The sequence below is a fragment of the Xenopus laevis genome, chromosome 3L (genome assembly GCF_017654675.1).
Source record: "Xenopus laevis strain J_2021 chromosome 3L, Xenopus_laevis_v10.1, whole genome shotgun sequence".
In the NCBI taxonomy this organism is placed as follows: Eukaryota; Metazoa; Chordata; class Amphibia; order Anura; family Pipidae; genus Xenopus; species Xenopus laevis.
In genome coordinates, this window is record NC_054375.1 from 134,076,007 (window position 1) to 134,098,031 (window position 22,025).

A 22,025-nucleotide genomic window follows, 5' to 3' on the forward strand; every position below is an offset into this window, starting at 1 on the left:
CTGGGATGATGCCTTTCCTAGCAGATGTGTTAGAGCTCACTCAATTAACCAACTACAGCACAAATAAATTGACTGAATTGACACACATGTTGCAAGTAGAGAGGCAGTGTTTCTGTTAAAGTCGGTTATTTTGAAGAGTGAGCTCTAATACATCTTCTAGGCAAAGGGAGCCCACCCATATTAGTCCTGTCAATCAAAATCTGACTCAAATTCTTGCATGAAAACTGCATCAATGTAAATACAGACTGCTGAGAGGGAAAGAGTGAAGAGTGATTTCAGAAACAGTACAGAATTTTGAATTGATAATATTTAGACATTTTCTTATTTCAGTACGATGAAGTTGTTATTGCATTTTCATATTTATGATATTTCCCCTTTAAGATCTTAGCTGCATTGTCAGTGAATGACCTTCCATTGTTACATCATAGTGATGTCATAAAGGGTGCTGATGTTGTTTACACAGCTGGTCAGTTATAAATCATTCATATTTTAGCTGTGATACTGTGAAGAGCAAGATGTCTTCCGGGTAAGTCAAAGGTCTAATAAATCTTTTTTTTGCTATCCTTTGTAGGGAAATTACCTTTTGATTCCTTCATATTGTAGAAATTGTTTTTATTATTATCGTAACTGTAATATTCTGGGTTTTATGACCTTGGTTAAAGACCGAAACTTAAACTTGGGTTAACATAGCACTTTTTCTAATATATGTGTGTGTGTATATGTATATATATACAATAAAATATAAAAATGTACCCCTATTGAAAAATATAAGGATATTATACGTCACCGAGAAGCATTTTGATCATATAATGGTTTTGCACAGGTTATTAAACTCTGAGATAACTTTTAAGTTCTTAGCTGCATTGTCAGTGAATGACCTTCCATTGTTACATCATAGTGATGTCATAAAGGGTGCTGATGTTGTTTACACAGCTGGTCAGTTATAAATCATTCACATTTTAGCTGTGATACTGTGAAGAGCAACATGTCTTCCGGGTAAGTCAAAGATTTGAGGTCTAATAAATCTTTTTTTTGCTATCCTTTGTAGGGAAATTACCTTTTGATTCCTTCATATTGTAGAAATTGTTTTTATTATTATCACACTTTTTCTAATATATGTGTGTGTGTGTATATGTATATATATATATATATATATATATATTTATATATATATATATATATATATATATATATATATATAAAACATACAATAAAATATAAAAATGTACCCCTATTGAAAACTATAAGGATATTATAAGTCACCGAGAAGCATTTTAATCATATAATGGTTTTGCACAGGTTATTAAACTTTGAGATAACTTTTGAAGGGAGAGATTTATTAAGGGGCCGATTCACAAAGGGTCGAACATCGACGGTTAATTAACCCTCGATATTCGACTGGGAATTAAAATCCTTCGACTTCGAATATCGAAGTCGATGGATTTTAGCGCAAATAGTACGATCGAAGGATTATTCCTTCGATCGAACGATAAAATTTTTAATCCAACGATCGAAGGAATATCCTTCGATCAAAAAAACTTAGGGAAGCCTATGGGGACCCCTTTTTTTGGAAATAGCTCAAATCCAAAAATACACCATCTAATGTTTGGGTTTTATCGGTGGGTTTCACTCGACAAATCGTTCAATACAAGTGATTCAAGTTTTTTCCCTGCAGAAAACTAGATTAATTAACCCCAAACTCGCTGATTTGAGTTTTTTCTTAAATAATAAACCATTCAAGTTTTGAGTTTATTCTAGTTCATTTATGGTTTTAAAAAGCTCCCATAACTCCAAAATTCAACCTTTGATAAATAACCCCCCTAACATCCTCATATAATACAATGAGGGTCCATTATTATATGTGAAATAAATGACATTACTAAGCACTGATTATAAGTGATGACATCACTAAGCACCATTTATAAGGATAGAATTTGCAGGATATTTATGGCTCTTGTGTAAATAATATTATCTGTCTTGTCTTTTCAGTATTTTCAGCTACTTTGGATTTCCATTCAACTTTTTCAACTTATTTCGACATTACAAAGAATCAAAGCAAAGTCCTCAGGAAACAGACATAGAGAGAAATGTAATAAACGAAGAGCAGAAAGATGAGCAGAGAGTAGAGACGAAGGATCCCCATCAAATCTCCTATATACGTGCCGTGTTGATGGTGGCATTATTTGCCTACCTACACTTTGTTGCCTTTGTGGACCAGTATATATTTGTGGGTAAGCGATTCAACCAAATTTGTGCTCAGTGTGTGCTGTGTAACTGTATTAGGACATGTTTTGTCTCAATTAGGTTTCTTCCTCATTATCCAGTTAGTGTATGTATACTAGCAGTATTGTGTTGCCCCCACTGTGATATCTAAGGATATCATAAGCCATGAAATAGCTCCATAATCACTGAGTGTGTAAGTTTATCATTTATAGGCTACATTTATCTGTCATCAATGACTACAATAGTTTTAGATTGTAAGACATCAGTTTTAATTCATAAAGCATATTCAGGGGTATTTCTCCCATAAGACAAGGCCATAAGGGTGACATTTCCCAAGGGTAGCAAAAGGCTGCCTGCAGGAGGAGTTAGCTTTGCTCCCATGGAGGGCAAGTCATTTTATAGATGAACTTCTCATTTTCTTAACACTAATATTAAATTTATTAGAGCACAATAAGACTATATACACTAGAGAAATCTCCCTTCTGAGGGTGAGTGGAAGTGTAGGTAATGGAGAGGCTACATAATGACACAAGGTGGTCCTGAGCATCTGAAAAATTAAAATCTGTATTAAAATGTGTAAAATTAAAATCTGTATTTGTTTTCTCATTTTATAGCAATTCTACCAGTTATAAAACAAGACTATCATGTCGTCGGATATACATCACAATTTATAACTTTAGGTATGACAAAACTTTTCATTTTATTCTATATGTCTGTTTATAAATTCTTTCAACTCACACCACCATATGTAATAAAATACATTTTTGCCCAAGTGACCAGTAAATGCTGCTTGCTGCAATTATAACTGTAGCAAACTTTGCACTTATTATTATAACATTATATTATATAACTCCAATTTTTTTATATATATATATATATATATATATATATATATATATATATATATATATACAAAAGCAATGAATATGTTGTAAATTATATCCTTATAAACTTTGACTAGTGATGTCATCGGTTATAAATGGTGAGTAGTCATTTTTGTCACATGACTCACTAAAACTTGTGTATTATAATAAATAAAGTACCTCATGTTGCAAAATAAGAGGATATTAGAAGTTACACAAATTCAATAGGGGTAATGAAATGAAGCTGAGCTCACACCCCCTCTCTAGTGTTGTAGAATATTCCTGTAGGTTTATGATCACGTGGTAAGCCGGCCCATCCAAAGCGGAACTTGCATCAGTCCATGTCGCCCGCAATTCAGCGCTGACCAATACTTGGACTGATATTAGAAGTTACCTCCGAGTTCCATGACCTGTATAAAGACATTCAGCCTTCTGCCTCGTGTTTCTATATGGTCATAAAACTCCTTGTTAACTTACAATATCCTATCCTATATTACTATATTATCCTATATTACAAGAGGGGGTACTTTATTCACTATATATATATATGTCTATCTATAAGGTCACTTTCTGTGATTTCTTTTAACTCACACCAGTATATGTAATTAAAGACATTTTTTGCCCTGGTGACCAGTAAATGCTACTTGCTGATTGGTTGCTATAAGCCATTATAACTGTAGCCAGCAACTTGTGGGGGGGTCCAGGGCCCACTGAGGCTGCCATCTTAGGGGGTCACACATCCCCCCCAACCGCTGGACCCCCTGCCCCAGCCATAACCCCCACCTCCCCCCTTGAGTACCTTATAGTCTGTGGGGCCCACCAGGCTTTTTCCTGCTTTCTTGCCGGCCTAGTCCAGCCCTGATTGTAGCAAACTTTGCACTTTTATTACGTAACCCCCATAATATCATAATGTGCAACGTTTTGGGGGGGGCAACTTTTATTTAACCCATATTTATGCATCTGTCAACTCAGCCAGCTGTTACATGTGGGTTTTGACAATATCTGTGTTAGTCTCTTCTCTCACAATGTTTTGTTTTCCCAACAGGGTATCTGGGCACTAGAGTGACCCTTTCACCATTTATAAGCTGTGCCACATCTCGCTGTGATCGTAAAATGGTGACGTGCATCGGACTATTTTTCTATACCCTTCTCTCCTTGGGATGCACATTTATTCCCCAGCAGGTAACCGTGTGCTTATTTACTATCCCTTCAACCTATTTTACCCTCCCCGGGGGGAGAATTGTTTTCTCCTCCCGTAATATTATTTTGACAAATCCTCCCCTCCCCCTATGACTGGTTTTAGCTTATTTAGTTCAGAGAGTGTAATGGCACTTTCTCTACAATCAGTTTTGGGAGGAAATAAAAGGTCCTCTGCCTTAAGCATGAGGAGGGCCAGAAGCTCCCCTTTTTTGCCATTTACTGCATAAAGATTCCTTTTTGGGAATAATAAAGTGTTGTATTTGTTTGTGCCTTTCCTATCTCTAGGGGTTCTGGCTCTTCATGCTCACACGACTATTTCTGGCTTCAATGGCGGAAAGCTGCTTAAGTACGGTTCCTTTGGTGATTGCCGATCTATTTTATCCAGACCAGAGAACACGCGTACTAGGTTTTTACACCTGTACTAAATCAGTTTGCTGGTAAGTTCTAGATCATGCCTGTACATGGGTGTTTTTATGTTGTAAACTCAATTTAACACTGAATTCCCATAGACTCCTCTCATGAACGCATGTGTACACTCATACTTATGTCTTTTTTTATTATCTGTCTATTACAGTATGCTTGCTTGCCTCTTTGGAACGCCCGTAGTTGAGTTGGCATCTTTACACTGGCATTATGCACTATGGGTAAGTAAAACACCTCTTTTTAAACATTAAGCGGCTTTTATTGGGTCTCACAGATTCAAATATTCAAACTAAGGAAAACTTGTATTAATATGCTATAAATATATGATATATAAAAATCATAGTTTATAGCATAACTAAATGGATAATGGTTTCTCATCTTAAGCATTAAAGTTAATTCACCTACTGCAGCCACTGAATCAAACCTGGACTGTCTCATTTAATGGCAGTGCATCATTAAATATAAGATGAGAGAGTAACTCTCTGTACAGTCATGTATATAATATGACCCAATTATAATAATGATGTTATCCAGGTCCGGACTGAGAATTAAAATAGGCCCTGGCATTTCAGGTACACAGAGGCTCAATCAGCCCACATAGAGGCCCAAACAGCCTCCATCAGCCCACTAAATAGTGACTTTCTATGGGACCTTATAGCAGCCCCTCTGGCATTTGCCAGAACCCACAGATTGCCAGTCCAGGCCTGATGTTATCCTAGTATTATCACTAATAACTGGCATCTTCATTTTAATACAGACAACCCCAGGGCTTGGCCTTTTGGGTCTGGTGCTGGCAATAATAATTATGAAGGATCCTCAACCAGAAGGAATGGACGAAGTGGAGAATGACAGTGAAGATACTGAATTAAGATATTCCTGTTTTTCGGACCTAAAGCAACTGCTGAGCAAGTGAGTGTCTCTTCACGTTAAATAAGAATAAAAACTTTAACTTGATAGAAACAACATTGTTTTTATTCTTATTGGTCCTTTAATGTGAGATAAATAACACGAGAAATGTAAAAAGAAACATGTTGGTCACTAACTTCAACTCTTGTCTTTCAGTTGTAGCTTTCTCACCTACACAGCTGGAGCATTATGCTATGTTTTTGTGTATGGTGCAAAGAATAGCTGGGCCCACCAATTAGTTAAAAAAACCCGGCAAGAGCTACTTATCGAGACACAGTGTTTGACCACAGGCTGCAGCTATGATGACAAGTAAGTTCTACTTTTATTAAGTAAAGATAGATGTATTAATGTGTATTCCATCACATACAGAGAATTATGTCCAACTCTAGTGCAGACATATCATTTTGCAGCCTATGCAGCAACACAGGGGCCCCTTAATGTCCGGTGAAGTCACCTATCGGGTTTCTAGTAAAGGTAAAGGGGCCCTGTGTAAATATGTCTGCCACTGGTTCAATTCTTTCCTTTACCCCAGAAAACCTGGAGATTTGTATTAAATTACTGACCAATAATTTGTAAAGGTAGGATACCTTTATCAGTAGTACAATGCAGATTTTTAAACAGGCAAAATAACTTCGTAATGACCAGTGCGTTAGGTCAGAGTTGATACAAAGCTTTAGCAGTAACATATTTTATATACATTGAAAACTGGTAACCGATGTTGATATGACAGTATAACAAAGACAAACCTTCCAGTTTTCTGCATTTGGTTCTTGCTGATTTTTCGAAAATTTGTTCTGGTTTCTGTTCGCTTTTCATTCTGGTCCCTTGCTTATATGTAATTTATTTTTCTAGCCTCTTCTATGGAATCATCAAATGTGTAACGGATCTAATTGGACTTCTTCTTGGCATGGAATTCAGCAAGCGTTACAAGAAGTGGACTCCTAAAATAGACGCAGTATTGTGTGGAATAGGGCTCAGCGTCTGTGCCCCCATGCTTATGGCGTTTATATTCTTCCCAGGGTTCAACATTCCCATTGCCTATGTGAGTATTATCAGTCTGTTCTTTATGGCTGTAAATTTAGAGGCACTTATATATAATAATGCACATGGATTTCTCCTGTTATATTTGATCTGCTATTTATGAGAAATTAGATTATATTAATTGTCAATTTTTCTTACTCTTCCATTTTTTATTTTTCTAGGTTTTCGTTGCCATCTCTGGAGCATTTCAAGCTATATGCCAAGTCCCGTTGCTTAACATGAAACTGGTAATGTAAACTTTACTGTTCTATATTTTACCTCCAAACTATTTTTCCCCCTACAGTCATTTTTTCTTGTTCCTTACTTCTTATAGAAATGAATGAAGGACTCTGTAGCTCCTATAATATGTTTCTTTTTGGCATTAAGTACTTCTGAAAATAATCAGTGGAATATGATCCTAACCCTTTGCCTTCTCTCTCTCCAGAACATAGTGAGCCCAAAACTACGTGAGACAGCCAATATTTTCCATCAGTTCTTCTCTAAGCTGTTAGGAACTGTCGGGCACATATTCTTTGTTCAATTGGTAAGTAGAATCTTTTATCTCTTCTATTGTAAGGTCTAGTGCAGTGATCCCCAACCAGTAGCTCGCGAGCAATATGTTACTCACCAACCCCTTGGATGTTGCTCTCATTGGCCTCAAAGCAGGTGCTTATTTTTTAATTCCAGGCTTGGAGGCAAATATTAAACCTGGTGTCATGCCAAACAGTCTCCTGTAGGCTGCCAGTCCAAATAGGGGCTACCAATAGCCAATTACAGCGCTTATTTGGCACCACCTAGGAACATTGTACCTGCTTGTGTTGCTTCCCAACTCTTTTTAAATCTGATTGTTGCTCACGGGTGAAAAAGGTTGGGGACCTCTGGTCTAGTGAATAGGGCAACCAATCAACTGGTAGCATTTATTGGTCACCTGTTTAAAAGCAAATATCTTATTGGTTGCTGTGGGTTACTGCTCCTGGGCAACTTAGTGACTTTTAATACATATGGGGGTACATCTTATGGAATTAGCAGCAGTTTCTTTGCTAGAATAATGTTCCCACATAACCTGCAGTAAAATCTTATTTCTGTCTCTTTTTCTATGTCTCACAGGTCTCTGCAGAAATACAGCAGATCAGTCCTCATGCCACTAAGCTGAGCATTATGCAGTATTCGCTGGCATTTTTACCATTGGTGGCAGTGATTGGATCGTTATTATTCTTTATAATGGCATATTGCATAAAGGAGAAACAGATAATGGCAGAAGAGCCAATAGCTGTCATCAGCCAGAAATAACCAGGTAATTTGGGGTGTAGTGGAACAGAGGGGGGCTGTGAGTTCTGGTACAATAAAATGATCCTTTACTTCATATTATCTTGATTTCTGTATGGCAGTCAGGGGCATTTCTGCCATGAGGCATAGGTGAGCACCTTGCCTCAGATGTCAGCTCCCCAGAAGGTACCAGGGGCGGCAAAAAGCCGCTCCTGGAAACTTTAAGAGCCGAATTTCGAGTTTTTAAACCAGAAATATGGCTTTTCTAGCGCAGTGAGCGAAATTTCAATATCAACGGGCAGTGGGGAGCCGCCATTGCTGCCAGAAATGCGCCTGATGACAGTTCCCCTGTAATAAAATAAATGTACTATGTGCCTGTGTACTTTTCTTCTAAAGTAATACAAATTTCCATTTTTCCTGCAGACAAACTGAACAGAACATCCAGGGCTGTGACACAGAAATTTGATCTTCATTGTTTGGAGAAGCAATCAAAACCCCTTCATAATTCGTCAGTCTGTAACGCAGACCAAGGCCTCAATTCTGCATTGAAAAGACTGTGTGGGAATTATAGACATTCACAGAATTGGAGGGAGATTGTTTTTTATATATATGTTTAATATTGTATTTTCATATAAATTCTATATTTTTATACTGACATTTAAATAAAAATATAAACTTTTATGTGTGTTTTTAGTTTTATTTTTTCTATATACCATTTTGTATTGATAGGGCACGTATAAATGTAATAAACTTCTATTTTGTGATACATATAGCAAGAGAGGTGTCACTGCTATGCACCATCCAGACTAGGATTTCCACCTTCGTCCGAGTGGAAGACTGGGTGGGGGGCAGGCCCAATGATGTCTGGGGTGATCTCGGTGATGTAGGGGACAGGCATATGACATCAGACGGCAGAGCAGGTGCCGGTCAGGGGGTGTGCACATGTCATTAGGGGGTATATTTATCAAAGAGTGAAGTTAATAGTGAAGTTCTGCCACTAGAGTGAAATTCATAGTGGGATTTTCATAGGTGTATTTATCAAAGGGTGAACTTTCACTTCACCCATTGATAAATACGCCTTTCAAAATCCCATACAAAATGCACTGAGAGCTGCGGAATTTCACTCTAGTGGCGGAACTTCACTCTTTCATAAATTTACCCCTAGGTGTGAGGTTATGACATGGGGATCACCAATTGGCTGGTTGCAGCTCCATTCCTTTTAAATCCCTGTCCAGATTTCCTAATTTGCAGCCTGCCTTGTTAGCCTATTGAAGTTGAAGTTTTTTTAATAACTGCATCAACATGGAGCAAATCTGGGGGCTGAGCAGGAGATTTAAAAGCAGCAAGGAGCTGATAGGGCTACTACTGCCAGCCAGGAACTAAATTGCCAGTTTGGTTCTAGAGCTACCAACCCTACAGCAAGAGACATTTGTAAGCATTGCAGAACCATAATGATTTCTAAATGAGCAACATGCTACATAATGAGAATAAAATCACTAAGAAAATATGTCACCTAAACCTTGGGATTTTGACACACTGACCCTGTTGAGGATCATTGTTGGTCATCAATAGTTACACCACTGACCACAATTGTTCCACGTAACCTCTGATTATGCGCTTATGTCTGTGCGGAGCAACTTAGGGCTTGTATTTAGTTCCGTATCTAAATCTTTTAGTCAGGGATATTAGATGCAACCACATACGGTATAATCCTATTTCCTGGGAACTGCCAAAGTTTCTTATACTTTGTGATTTATGTAGTGGCATCTAAAGTTTTGAGTTAAATTAGGTTGCACCAATACTACATCTGACAGTGCAAAAGAGGCCTGTAACAATTCATAATTGCACTATATATATATATATAAATGTCCCATTTTTTGTGCGGCACAACTCGAAATAAATGCCCAGGTGTAAATAGCCAAATCTTAAGTATCAAATCCGAGCAAGGGCACGCACTCACAGGAAAGATCAGAGGAGTTTATTTACAGCAAAAAAATTACTAATGTTTCGGTTAGCACTCTAGCCTTTCTCAAAAGTGCTCAATGAAAATCAACCTTAAATAACACCAGTGGCAGGAAAGGGAGTGTGATGACATCAAATTGCTTCCCCTCTTATAGGCCACTCTGGGGGGTAACTTAAATGGAGGTGGGAGGGTTTTGACCAGAAGATCGTCCTGTGAGTAAATGAAAAGAAATATAATTTTGAGCTATTTTTGTATACTTTGGCTAGGGAATAGTCCTAATTCGATTCGGATTTGAAAAAAATTCAAAAATTTGAATATCGTAATTTATCATGTACTGTCCCTTTAAAAATTCAACTTCGACCATTTGCCATCTAAAACCTGCTGAATTGCTTTTTTAGCCTATGGGGGACCTCCTAGAACCTATTTGGAGTCAATTGGCGGACTTTGAAAAATCAAAGTTTTTTTGGGGAAAAACTTCAAATCTAATTCGATCAAATGCGCTATTCTTCAATTCGTATGATTCAAATTCAAATGAACTTGTATTAGGTGAGTAGGTGGTGAGAAATGTGAGTCTGTCATCAATAATGTTGGCGTGGGGTTGTCCTTCGTGACCAGAAGATCGTCCTGTGAGTGAATGAAAAAAAAAATAGAATTTTGAGCTATTTTTGTGTACTTTGGCTAGGGAATAGTCCTAATTTGATTCAGATTTGAAAAAAATTAAAAAATTTGAATATCAAAATTTATCATGTACTGTCCCTTTAAAAATTCGACTTCGCCCATTCGCCATCTAAAACCTGCTGATTTGCTTTTTTAGCCTATGTGGGACCTCCTAGAACCTATTTGGAGTCAATTGGCGGACTTTGAAAAAACGACGTTTTTTTGGGAATGCACTATTCCTTCAATTCGTATGATTCAAATTCAGCAGAATACGGACCTATTCGATCAACAACTAACCTATTCGACCAAAAAAAAACTTCGACTTAATTTCGGTTGGTCTGTTTGAATTCGAATTTCGAAGTTTTTTCAATTCGAAATTCAACCCTTGGTAAATATGCTCCTTAGTGTTATTTAAGGTTGATTTTCATTTGTTTGAGCACTTTGAGAAAGGCTAGAGTGCTATCCGAAATGTCAGTTATTTTTTTGCTGTAAATAAACTTTTTCAGAAGTCCTGTGAGCGTGTGCCCTTGCTCGGATTTTATATATATATATATATATATATATATATATATATATATATATATATATATATATATATATATATATATAATGGAAAATACTTTTTTTTCAAGCCGAAGATCCAGAAAATATTTGTAGTACATTATGCAGAGCAGCACAGTATTTAAGACACACATCATTAGACCTGTTTGTATCTCCATGTCTGTGTCCCCACTAACTCTTTCAGGCTGCAGGTAATGATGAGATTATACTATTAAGGGGGCCCATAATTACACTTGCCCTGGTTGTTAAAGCCCCTTGGGTTAGCTGTGCCCTAACCATACCGCTGTAGAAAGACAATAATACAACAGATGCTACATTTGAACTTAAGGGTGTGTTCACTAATCAGCAGTGAACTTGAGCACCTCGCAGGTAGGGTTGCCACCTTTTCTAGAAAAAAAAAGATTTTCACAACCCCACAACATGCATATTTCATAAACATTGCTTTGAGTCGGAGAAGTCACTGTCTGGAATTATTTTCCCATAGGTGTATATAGTTCTATTTAGCTCTATGAAGTGTGTCTTGAGGCCGTCTGATTAATTGTGTACAAGAATATTCTAATACAGTTCCTTTATTTACTCCCCTATACCGCACTACAGGAGCCCAGTGCCTCCACCATGAAACAGGGATGATGCCTTTCCTAGCAGATGTGTTAGAGCTCACTCAATTAACCAACTACAGCACAAATAAATTGACTGAATTGACACACATGTTGCAAGTAGAGAGGCAGTGTTTCTGTTAAAGTCGGTTATTTTGAAGAGTGAGCTCTAATACATCTTCTAGGCAAAGGGAGCCCACCCATATTAGTCCTGTCAATCAAAATCTGACTCAAATTCTTGCATGAAAACTGCATCAATGTAAATACAGACTGCTGAGAGGGAAAGAGTGAAGAGTGACTTGATGATTTCAGAAACAGTACAGAATTTTGAATTGATAATATTTAGACATTTTCTTATTTCAGTAAGATGAAGTTGTTATTGCATTTTCATATTTATGATATTTCCCCTTTAAGATCTTATGGTCAGTGAATGACCTTCCATTGTGACATCATAGTGATGTCATAAAGGGTGCTGATGTTGTTTACACAGCTGGTCAGTTATAAATCATTCGCATTTTAGCTGTGATACTGTGAAGAGCAAGATGTCTTCCGGGTAAGTCAAAGATTTGAGATCTAATAAATCTATTTTCTGCTTTCCTTTGTAGGGAAATTACCTTGTGATTCCTTCATATTGTAAAAATAGTTTTTATTATTATCGTAACTGTAATATTCTGGGTTTTATGACCTTGGTTAAAGAACGAAACTTAAACATGGGTTAACATAGCACTTTTTCTAATATATGTGTGTATGTATATGTATATATATATATATATATATATATATATATATATATATATATATATATATATATAGATAGATATATATATATATATATATATATATATATATATATACATACACACATATATTAGAAAAAGTGCTATGTTAACCCATGTTTAAGTTTCGTTCTTTAACCAAGGTCATAAAACCCAGAATATTACAGTGTATGTATATATATATATATATATATAAAACATACAATAAAATATAAAAATGTACCCCTATTGAAAAATATAAGGATATTATAAATCACCCAGAAGCATTTTGATCATATAATGGTTTTGCACAGGTTATTAAACTCTGAGATAACTTTTAAGGTCTTAGCTGCATTGTCAGTGAATGACCTTCCATTGTGACAGCATAGTGATGTCATAAAGGGTGCTAATGTTGTTTACACAGCTGGTCAGTTATAAATCATTCACATTTTAGCTGTGATACTGTGAAGAGCAACATGTCTTCCGGGTAAGTCAAAGATTTGAGATCTAATAAATCAGTTTTCTGCTTTCCTTTGTAGGGAAATTACCTTGTGATTCCTTCATATTGTGGAAATAGTTTTTATTATTATGGTAACTGTAATATTCTGGGTTTTATGACCTTGGTTAAAGACTGAAATTTAAACTTGGGTTAACATAGCACTTTTTCCAATATATGTGTGTGTGTATATGTATATATATATGTATATATATATATATATATATATATATATATATATATAAAACATATATATAAAATATAAATATATAAAACATACAATAAAATATAAAAATGTACCCCTATTGAAAAATATAAGGATATTATAAGTCAGTGAGAAGCATTTTGATCATATAATGGTTTTGCACAAGTTATTAAACTCTGAGATAACGTTTGAAGAGACAGATTTATTAAGGGTTGAGTTGTGTTTTCAGGGAGTTGTGTTTTGGGGTGATTTTTCAGTTAAAAATCCATTTTTCGGGGGGGGGGGGAAATTAAAAAATGTGAGTTTTTTTGGAAATAGCTCAAATCCAAAAATACACCATCTAATGTTTGTGTTTTATCGGTGGGTTTCGCTCGAAAAATCGATCAATTCGATTGATTCAAGTTTTTTCCCTGCAGAAAACTAGATTAATTAACCCCAAACTGGCTGATTCGAGTTTTTTCTTAAATAATAAACCATTCAAGTTTTGAGTTTATTCTAGTTCATTTATGGTTTTAAAAAGCTCCCATAACTCCAAAATTCAACCTTTGATAAATAACCCCCCTAACATCCTCATATAATACAATGAGGGTCCATTATTATATGTGAAATAAATGACATTACTAAGCACTGATTATAAGTGATGACATCACTAAGCACCATTTATAAGGATAGAATTTGCAGGATATTTATGGCTCTAAATAATATTATCTGTCTTGTCTTTTCAGTATTTTCAGCTACTTTGGATTTCCATTCAACTTTTTCAACTTATTTCGACATTACAAAGAATCAAAGCAAAGTCCTCAGGAAACAGACATAGAGAGAAATGTAATAAACGAAGAGCAGAAAGATGAGCAGAGAGTAGAGACGAAGGATCCCCATCAAATCTCCTATATACGTGCCGTGTTGATGGTGGCATTATTTGCCTACCTACACTTTGTTGCCTTTGTGGACCAGTATATATTTGTGGGTAAGCGATTCAACCAAATTTGTGCTCAGTGTGTGCTGTATAACTGTATTAGGACATGTTTTGTCTCAATTAGGTTTCTTCCTCATTATCCAGTTAGTGTATGTATACTAGCAGTATTGTGTTGCCCCCACTGTGATATCTAAGGATATCATAAGCCATGAAATAGCTCCATAATCACTGTGTAAGGTTATCATTTATAGGCTACATTTATCTGTCATCAATGACTACAATAGTTTTAGATTGTAAGACATCAGTTTTAATTCATAAAGCATATTCAGGGGTATTTCTCCCATAAGACAAGGCCATAAGGGTGACATTTCCCAAGGGTAGCAAAAGGCTGCCTGCAGGAGGAGTTAGCTTTGCTCCCATGGAGGGCAAGTCATTTTATAGATGAACTTCTCATTTTCTTAACACTAATATTAAATTTATTAGAGCACAATAAGACTATATACACTAGAGAAATCTCCCTTCTGAGGGTGAGTGGAAGTGTAGGTAATGGAGAGGCTACATAATGACACAAGGTGGTCCTGAGCATCTGAAAAATTAAAATCTGTATTAAAATGTGTAAAATTAAAATCTGTATTTTTTTTCTCATTTTATAGCAATTCTACCAGTTATAAAACAAGACTATCATGTCGTCGGATATACATCACAATTTATAACTTTAGGTATGACAAAACTTTTCATTTTATTCTATATGTCTGTTTATAAATTCTTTCAACTCACACCACCATATGTAATAAAATACATTTTTGCCCAAGTGACCAGTAAATGCTGCTTGCTGCAATTATAACTGTAGCAAACTTTGCACTTATTATTATAACATTATATTATATAACTCCAATTTTTTATATATATATATATATATATATATATATATATATATATACAAAAGCAATGAATATGTTGTAAATTATATCCTTATAAACTTTGACTAGTGATGTCATCGGTTATAAATGGTGAGTAGTCATTTTTGTCACACGACTCACTAAAACTTGTGTATTATAATAAATAAAGTACCTCATGTTGCAAAATAAGAGGATATTAGAAGTTACACAAATTCAATAGGGGTAATGAAATGAAGCTGAGCTCACACCCCCTCTCTAGTGTTGTAGAATATTCCTGTAGGTTTATGATCACGTGGTAAGCCGGCCCATCCAAAGCGGAACTTGCATCAGTCCATGTCGCCCGCAATTCAGCGCTGACCAATACATGGACTGATATTAGAAGTTACCTCTGAGTTCCATGACCTGTATAAAGACATTCAGCCTTCTGCCTCGTGTTTCTATATGGTCATAAAACTCCTTGTTAACTTATAATATCCTATATTACTATATTATCCTATATTACAAGAGGGGGTACTTTATTCACTATATATATATATGTCTATCTATAAGGTCACTTTCTGTGATTTCTTTTAACTCACACCAGTATATGTAATTAAAGACATTTTTTGCCCTGGTGACCAGTAAATGCTACTTGCTGATTGGTTGCTATAAGCCATTATAACTGTAGCCAGCAACTTGTGGGGGGGTCCAGGGCCCACTGAGGCTGCCATCTTAGGGGGTCGCACATCCCTCCCAACCGCTGGACCCCCTGCCCCAGCCATAACCCCCACCTCCCCCCTTGAGTACCTTATAGTCTGTGGGGCCCACCAGGCTTTTTCCTGGTTTCTTGCCGGCCTAGTCCAGCCCTGATTGTAGCAAACTTTGCACTTTTATTACGTAACCCCCATAATATCATAATGTGCAACGTTTTGGGGGGGGCAACTTTTATTTAACCCATATTTATGCATCTGTCAACTCAGCCAGCTGTTACATGTGGGTTTTGACAATATCTGTGTTAGTCTCTTCTCTCACAATGTTTTGTTTTCCCAACAGGGTATCTGGGCACTAGAGTGACCCTTTCACCATTTATAAGCTGTGCCACATCTCGCTGTGATCGTAAAATGGTGACGTGCATCGGACTATTTTTCTATACCCTTCTCTCCTTGGGATGCACATTTATTCCCCAGCAGGTAACCGTGTGCTTATTTACTATCCCTTCAAACTATTTTACCTTCTGTAAACTTTAGAATTGTTTTCTCCTCCCGTAATATTATATTGACAAATCCTCCCCTCCCCCTATGACTGGTTTTAGCTTATTTAGTTCAGAGAGTGTAATGGCACTTTCTCTACAATCAGTTTTGGGAGGAAATAAAAGGTCCTCTGCCTTAAGCATGAGGAGGGCCAGAAGCTCCCCTTTTTTGCCATTTACTGCATAAAGATTCCTTTTTGGATTTCTGAATCATAATAAAGTGTTGTATTTGTTTGTGCCTTTCCTATCTCTAGGGGTTCTGGCTCTTCATGCTCACACGACTATTTCTGGCTTCAATGGCGGAAAGCTGCTTAAGTACGGTTCCTTTGGTGATTGCCGATCTATTTTGTCCAGACCAGAGAACACGCGTACTAGGTTTTTACACCTGTACTAAATCAGTTTGCTGGTAAGTACTAGATCATGCCTGTACATGGTTGTTTTTATGTTGTAAACTCAATTTAACACTGAATTCCCATAGACTCCTCTCATGAATGCATGTGTACACTCATACTTATGTCTTTTTTTATTATCTGTCTATTACAGTATGCTTGCTTGCCTCTTTGGAACGCCCGTAGTTGAGTTGGCATCTTTACACTGGCATTATGCACTATGGGTAAGTAAAACACCTCTTTTTAAACATTAAGCGGCTTTTATTGGGTCTCACAGATTCAAATATTCAAACTAAGGAAAACTTCTATTAATATGCTATAAATATATGATATATAAAAATCATAGTTTATAGCATAACTAAATGGATAATGGTTTCTCATCTTAAGCATTAAAGTTAATTCACCTACTGCAGCCACTGAATCAAACCTGGACTGTCTCATTTAATGGCAGTGCATCATTAAATATAAGATGAGAGAGTAACTCTCTGTACAGTCATGTATATAATATGACCCAATTATAATAATGATGTTATCCAGGTCCGGACTGAGAATTAAAATAGGCCCTGGCATTTCAGGTAAACAGAGGCTCAATCAGCCCACATAGAGGCCCAAACAGCCTCCATCAGCCCACTAAATAGTGACTTTCTATGGGACCTTATAGCAACCCACAGATTGCCAGTCCAGGCCTGATGTTATCCTAGTATTATCACTAATAACTGGCATCTTCATTTTAATACAGACAACCCCAGGGCTTGGCCTGTTGGGTCTGGTGCTGGCAATAATAATTATGAAGGATCCTCAACCAGAAGGAATGGACGAAGTGGAGAATGACAGTGAAGATACTGAATTAAGATATTCCTGTTTTTCGGACCTAAAGCAACTGCTGAGCAAGTGAGTGTCTCTTCACGTTAAATAAGAATAAAAACTTTAACTTGATAGAAACAACATTGTTTTTATTCTTATTGGTCCTTTAATGTGAGATAAATAACACGAGAAATGTAAAAAAAAACATGTTGGTCACTAACTTCAACTCTTGTCTTTCAGTTGTAGCTTTCTCACCTACACAGCTGGAGCATTATGCTATGTTTTTGTGTATGGTGCAAAGAATAGCTGGGCCCACAAATTAGTTAAAAAAACCCGGCAAGAGCTACTTATCGAGACACAGTGTTTGACCACAGGCTGCAACTATGATGACAAGTAAGTTCTACTTTTATTAAGTAAAGATAGATGTATTAATGTGTATTCCATCACATACAGAGAATTATGTCCAACTCTAGTGCAGACATATCATTTTGCAGCCTATGCAGCAACACAGGGGCCCCTTAATGTCCGGTGAAGTCACCTATCGGGTTTCTAGTAAAGGTAAAGGGGCCCTGTGTAAATATGTCTGCCACTAGTTCAATTCTTTCCTTTACCCCAGAAAACCTGGAGATTTGTATTAAATTACTGACCAATAATTTGTAAAGGTAGGATACCTTTATCAGTAGTACAATGCAGATTTTTAAACAGGCAAAATAACTTCGTAATGACCAGTGCGTTAGGTCAGAGTTGATACAAAGCTTTAGCAGTAACATATTTTATATACATTGAAAACTGGTAACCGATGTTGATATGACAGTATAACAAAGACAAACCTTCCAGTTTTCTGCATTTGGTTCTTGCTGATTTTTCGAAAATTTGCTCTGTTTTCTGTTCTCTTTTCTTTCTGGTCCCTTGCTTATATGTAATTTATTTTTCTAGCCTCTTCTATGGAATCATCAAATGTGTAACGGATCTAATTGGACTTCTTCTTGGCATGGAATTCAGCAAGCGTTACAAGAAGTGGACTCCTAAAATAGACGCAGTATTGTGTGGAATAGGGCTCAGCGTCTGTGCCCCCATGCTTATGGCGTTTATATTCTTCCCAGGGATCAACATTCCCATTGCCTATGTGAGTATTATCAGTCTGTTCTTTATGGCTGTAAATTTAGAGGCACTTATATATAATAATGCACATGGATTTCTCCTGTTATATTTGATCTGCTATTTATGAGAAATTAGATTATATTAATTGTCAATTCTTCTTACTCTTCCATTTTTTATTTTTCCAGGTTTTCATTGCCATCTCTGGAGCATTTCAAGCTATATGCCAAGTCCCGTTGCTTAACATGAAACTGGTAATGTAAACTTTACTGTTCTATATTTTACCTCCAAACTATTTTTCTCCCTATAGTCATTGTTTCTTGTTCCTTACTTCTTATAGAAATGAATGAAGGACTCTGTAGCTCCTATAATATGTTTCTTTTTGGCATTAAGTACTTCTGAAAATAATCAGTGGAATATGATCCTAACCCTTTGCCTTCTCTCTCTCCAGAACATAGTGAGCCCAAAACTACGTGAGACAGCCAATATTTTCCATCAGTTCTTCTCTAAGCTGTTAGGAACTGTCGGGCACATATTCTTTGTTCAATTGGTAAGTAGAATCTTTTATCTCTTCTATTGTAGGGTCTAGTGAATAGGGCAACCAATCAACAGGTAGCATTTATTGGTCACCTGTTTAAAAGCAAATATCTTATTGGTTGCTATGGGTTACTGCTCCTGGGCAACTTAGTGACTTTTAATACATATGGGGGTACATCTTATGGAATTAGCAGCAGTTTCTTTGCTAGAATAATGTTCCCACATAACCTGCAGTAAAATCTTATTTCTGTCTCTTTTTCTATGTCTCACAGGTCTCTGCAGAAATACAGCAGATCAGTCCTCATGCCACTAAGCTGAGCAATATGCAGTATTCGCTGGCATTTTTACCATTGGTGGCAGTGATTGGATCGTTATTATTCTTTATAATGGCATATTGCATAAAGGAGAAACAGATAATGGCAGAAGAGGCAATAGCTGTCATCAGCCAGAAATAACCAGGTAATTTGGGGTGTAGTGGAACAGAGGGGTACTGTAAGGAGTTCTGGTACAATAAAATGATCCTTTACTTCATATTATCTTGATTTCTGTATGGCAGTCAGGGGCATTTCTGCCATGAGGCATAGGTGAGCACCTTGCCTCAGATGTCAGCTCCCCAGAAGGTACCAGGGGTGGCAAAAAGCCGCTCCTGGAAACTTAAGAGCTGAATTTTCGGGGTTTTAAACCAGAAATATGGCTTTTCTATCACAGTGAGCGAAATTTTGCTCTCTGCACTATCGATTCGCCCCCCCGTCGGCTTTTCTAAGGTAAGCGTGACGGGCGGTGGGGGGGCGGCATTGCTGCAAGAAACAATAATAAAATAAAAAAGTAATAAAATAAATATACTATGTGCCTGTGTACTTTTCTTCTAAAGTAATACAAATTTCCATTTTTTCCTGCAGACAAACTGAACAGAACATCCAGGGCTGTGACACAGAAATTTGATCTTCATTGTTTGGAGAAGCAATCAAAACCCCTTCATAATTCGTCAGTCTGTAACGCAGACCAAGGCCTCAATTCTGCACTGAAAAGACTGTGTGGGAATTATAGACATTCACAGAATTGCAGGGAGACTGAGTATTCCCTGTGAAGATTTCATTATGTAACAGTTGTACGTCACCAGTGTAGAACATGCGGAGAACTGCCATGAATGTGCTCAACGGATTTAATTTTTTTATATTTAATATTGTATTTTCATATACATTCTATATTTTTATACTGATTTTTAAATTAAAATATAAACTTTTATGTGTGTTTTTATTTTAAATTTTCTATATACCATTTTGTAGTAATAGGGCACGTATAAATGTAATGAACTTCTATTTTGTAATACATATAGCAAGAGAGGTGTCACTGCTATGCACCATCCAGACTAGGATTTCCACCTTCCACGTCCGAGTTGAAGACTGGGTGGGTTGGGCAGCCTCAATGATGTCTGTGATGTTGGAGACAAACATATGACATCAGAGGGTGGAGCAGGTGCCGGTCCGGGGGTGTGTACATGTCATTAGGGGTGAGTTTGTGACATGGGGATCACCAATTGGCTGGTCGCAGCACCATTCCTTTTAAAGCCATGTCCAGATTTCCTGATTTGCAGCCTGCCTTGTTGCATACCTCCCAACTGTCCCGGTTTTAGAGGGACAGTTCCTCTTTTGACAGCTCAACCTGCAGTCCCTCATTTGTACTGGAAAGTCCCATTTTTCTCTCTGCACCGAACAGCCAGAAAAGGAACAAAGATTCTAAGTGAATTGGCTTTTGGTAGAGAGCCCAGAACAGCGACAACAGAAGATAAGATACATTTGTAACAATTCCAATGTATCTAGATAATCAAATAAGTAATTGTGACAATATAAGATAACAGGTCCCTTGGGAAGAGTAAAGCTGGCCATAGACGCAAAGATCCGATCGTACGAATCAACGTACGATCGGACTTTCCCATCTCCCGACCCTCCACTAACCATTCAGATCAAAGTCTTTACCATTCCGATCAAATAAGAACAGATCACCCAATGTTCTGCCCCTGACAGCAATCGTACGATACTTATGTCTGACAACACTAGTGACAGTCTCCCTCTGAAAATCGTACGATCGGCAATACACGCAGAGATATTATCGGCAGGCGACAGAAATTTTCTAACCTGTCCGATCGACCAAACGACCGATCTCCGACGGACGAAAAATGTCGGGACTCTCCACACATGGTCCGAAAATCGTACGAATCCACGATTCGTACGATCGGATCCACGATTCGTACGATCGGATCTTTGCGTCTATGGCCAGCTTTAGACTCACCGCTTAAAGGGCAATTCACCTTCATTAGCAAAACTGGAATAACTGGAAAAAAACCACAGAAATATGTTCAAACTTTTATAACCTGCGAAATTTTGTAAAATGAACATGGTAATTAGGGGGCTGTGGTCACAAAAATGGGCATGGCCAAAAAAAATTGCCGCGCTACACACGGCCACTTTTTGTCCCACTTTTTATTTCCAAAATGTTGGGAGATATGTTGTTACCCTATTGAAGTTGTATTGCTCTGCCCAAATGCTGCATAAGCTAGGTACTAGTTACAAGGCCTGAAGCCAGACCAGGGAGCTTTTTTTTGGTGACTATCCTCCTGATTGGATCCGCTATAATGATACTAGAATGTAGCTGAAAGCAAAATAGAACAGGGCATCTAAAATGGAACTGGGATTATGTAACTGCGCCTCTTCCTTTTTATTTAAAAAACAGTCATCAGACTGTGCAGCAGCATATTTATGGCGCCCCCGGGGTAAATTCTTAAATCCCGCTCTATCCGCTAGTTACCTGCGCTCCAATACCCACCAGAGTCAGCGGCTGTCACTGATTATGCAAATTCTGGCTGCTCCTGCTGTGTATACCAGCACCTCTGTTGAGATTTAGCAGCGCGAGTAAAGCCTGGGACTCGCATGCTCATGAACCCCGGCCACAGCCGCACCGGAAGCGCAGACTGAACCAGAGCTTCCCTCAACAACCCCACAGACTGGGCAGGGACACCTGTG

The 22,025-nt window shown here is 37.3% G+C and overlaps 2 protein-coding genes and 1 long non-coding RNA gene across 3 annotated transcripts; all 3 read left to right on the forward strand.

Annotated features, from left to right (window-relative positions):
• Positions 1–1,966: 1,966 nt before the first annotated feature.
• LOC121401578 (protein spinster homolog 1-like) lies at positions 1,967–8,489 on the forward strand (the record flags this gene model as incomplete). Its single annotated transcript, XM_041586984.1, has 12 exons — positions 1,967–2,231; positions 2,838–2,903; positions 4,132–4,268; positions 4,572–4,723; positions 4,861–4,930; positions 5,467–5,618; positions 5,772–5,924; positions 6,468–6,657; positions 6,818–6,883; positions 7,081–7,179; positions 7,743–7,929; positions 8,325–8,489. Coding segments are annotated over 11 exons (1,533 nt in total), but the record flags the coding sequence as incomplete, so codon positions are not given.
• A 3,731-nt stretch (positions 8,490–12,220) lies between these two features.
• Positions 12,221–17,767, forward strand: LOC121401249 (protein spinster homolog 1-like). Its single transcript, XM_041585586.1, has 9 exons — positions 12,221–12,231; positions 12,888–12,920; positions 13,860–14,101; positions 14,704–14,769; positions 15,982–16,118; positions 16,432–16,583; positions 16,721–16,790; positions 17,306–17,457; positions 17,611–17,767. Exons 1-9 carry the CDS (start codon positions 12,221–12,223, stop codon positions 17,765–17,767), a joined length of 1,020 nt encoding a protein of 339 aa, XP_041441520.1.
• A 546-nt stretch (positions 17,768–18,313) lies between these two features.
• On the forward strand, positions 18,314–20,158 carry LOC108710620. The gene is made up of 4 exons (XR_001934766.2): positions 18,314–18,722; positions 18,920–19,018; positions 19,278–19,464; positions 19,905–20,158. It is a non-coding gene; the product is annotated as an uncharacterized LOC108710620 (long non-coding RNA).
• The last annotated feature ends 1,867 nt before the right edge of the window (positions 20,159–22,025 follow it).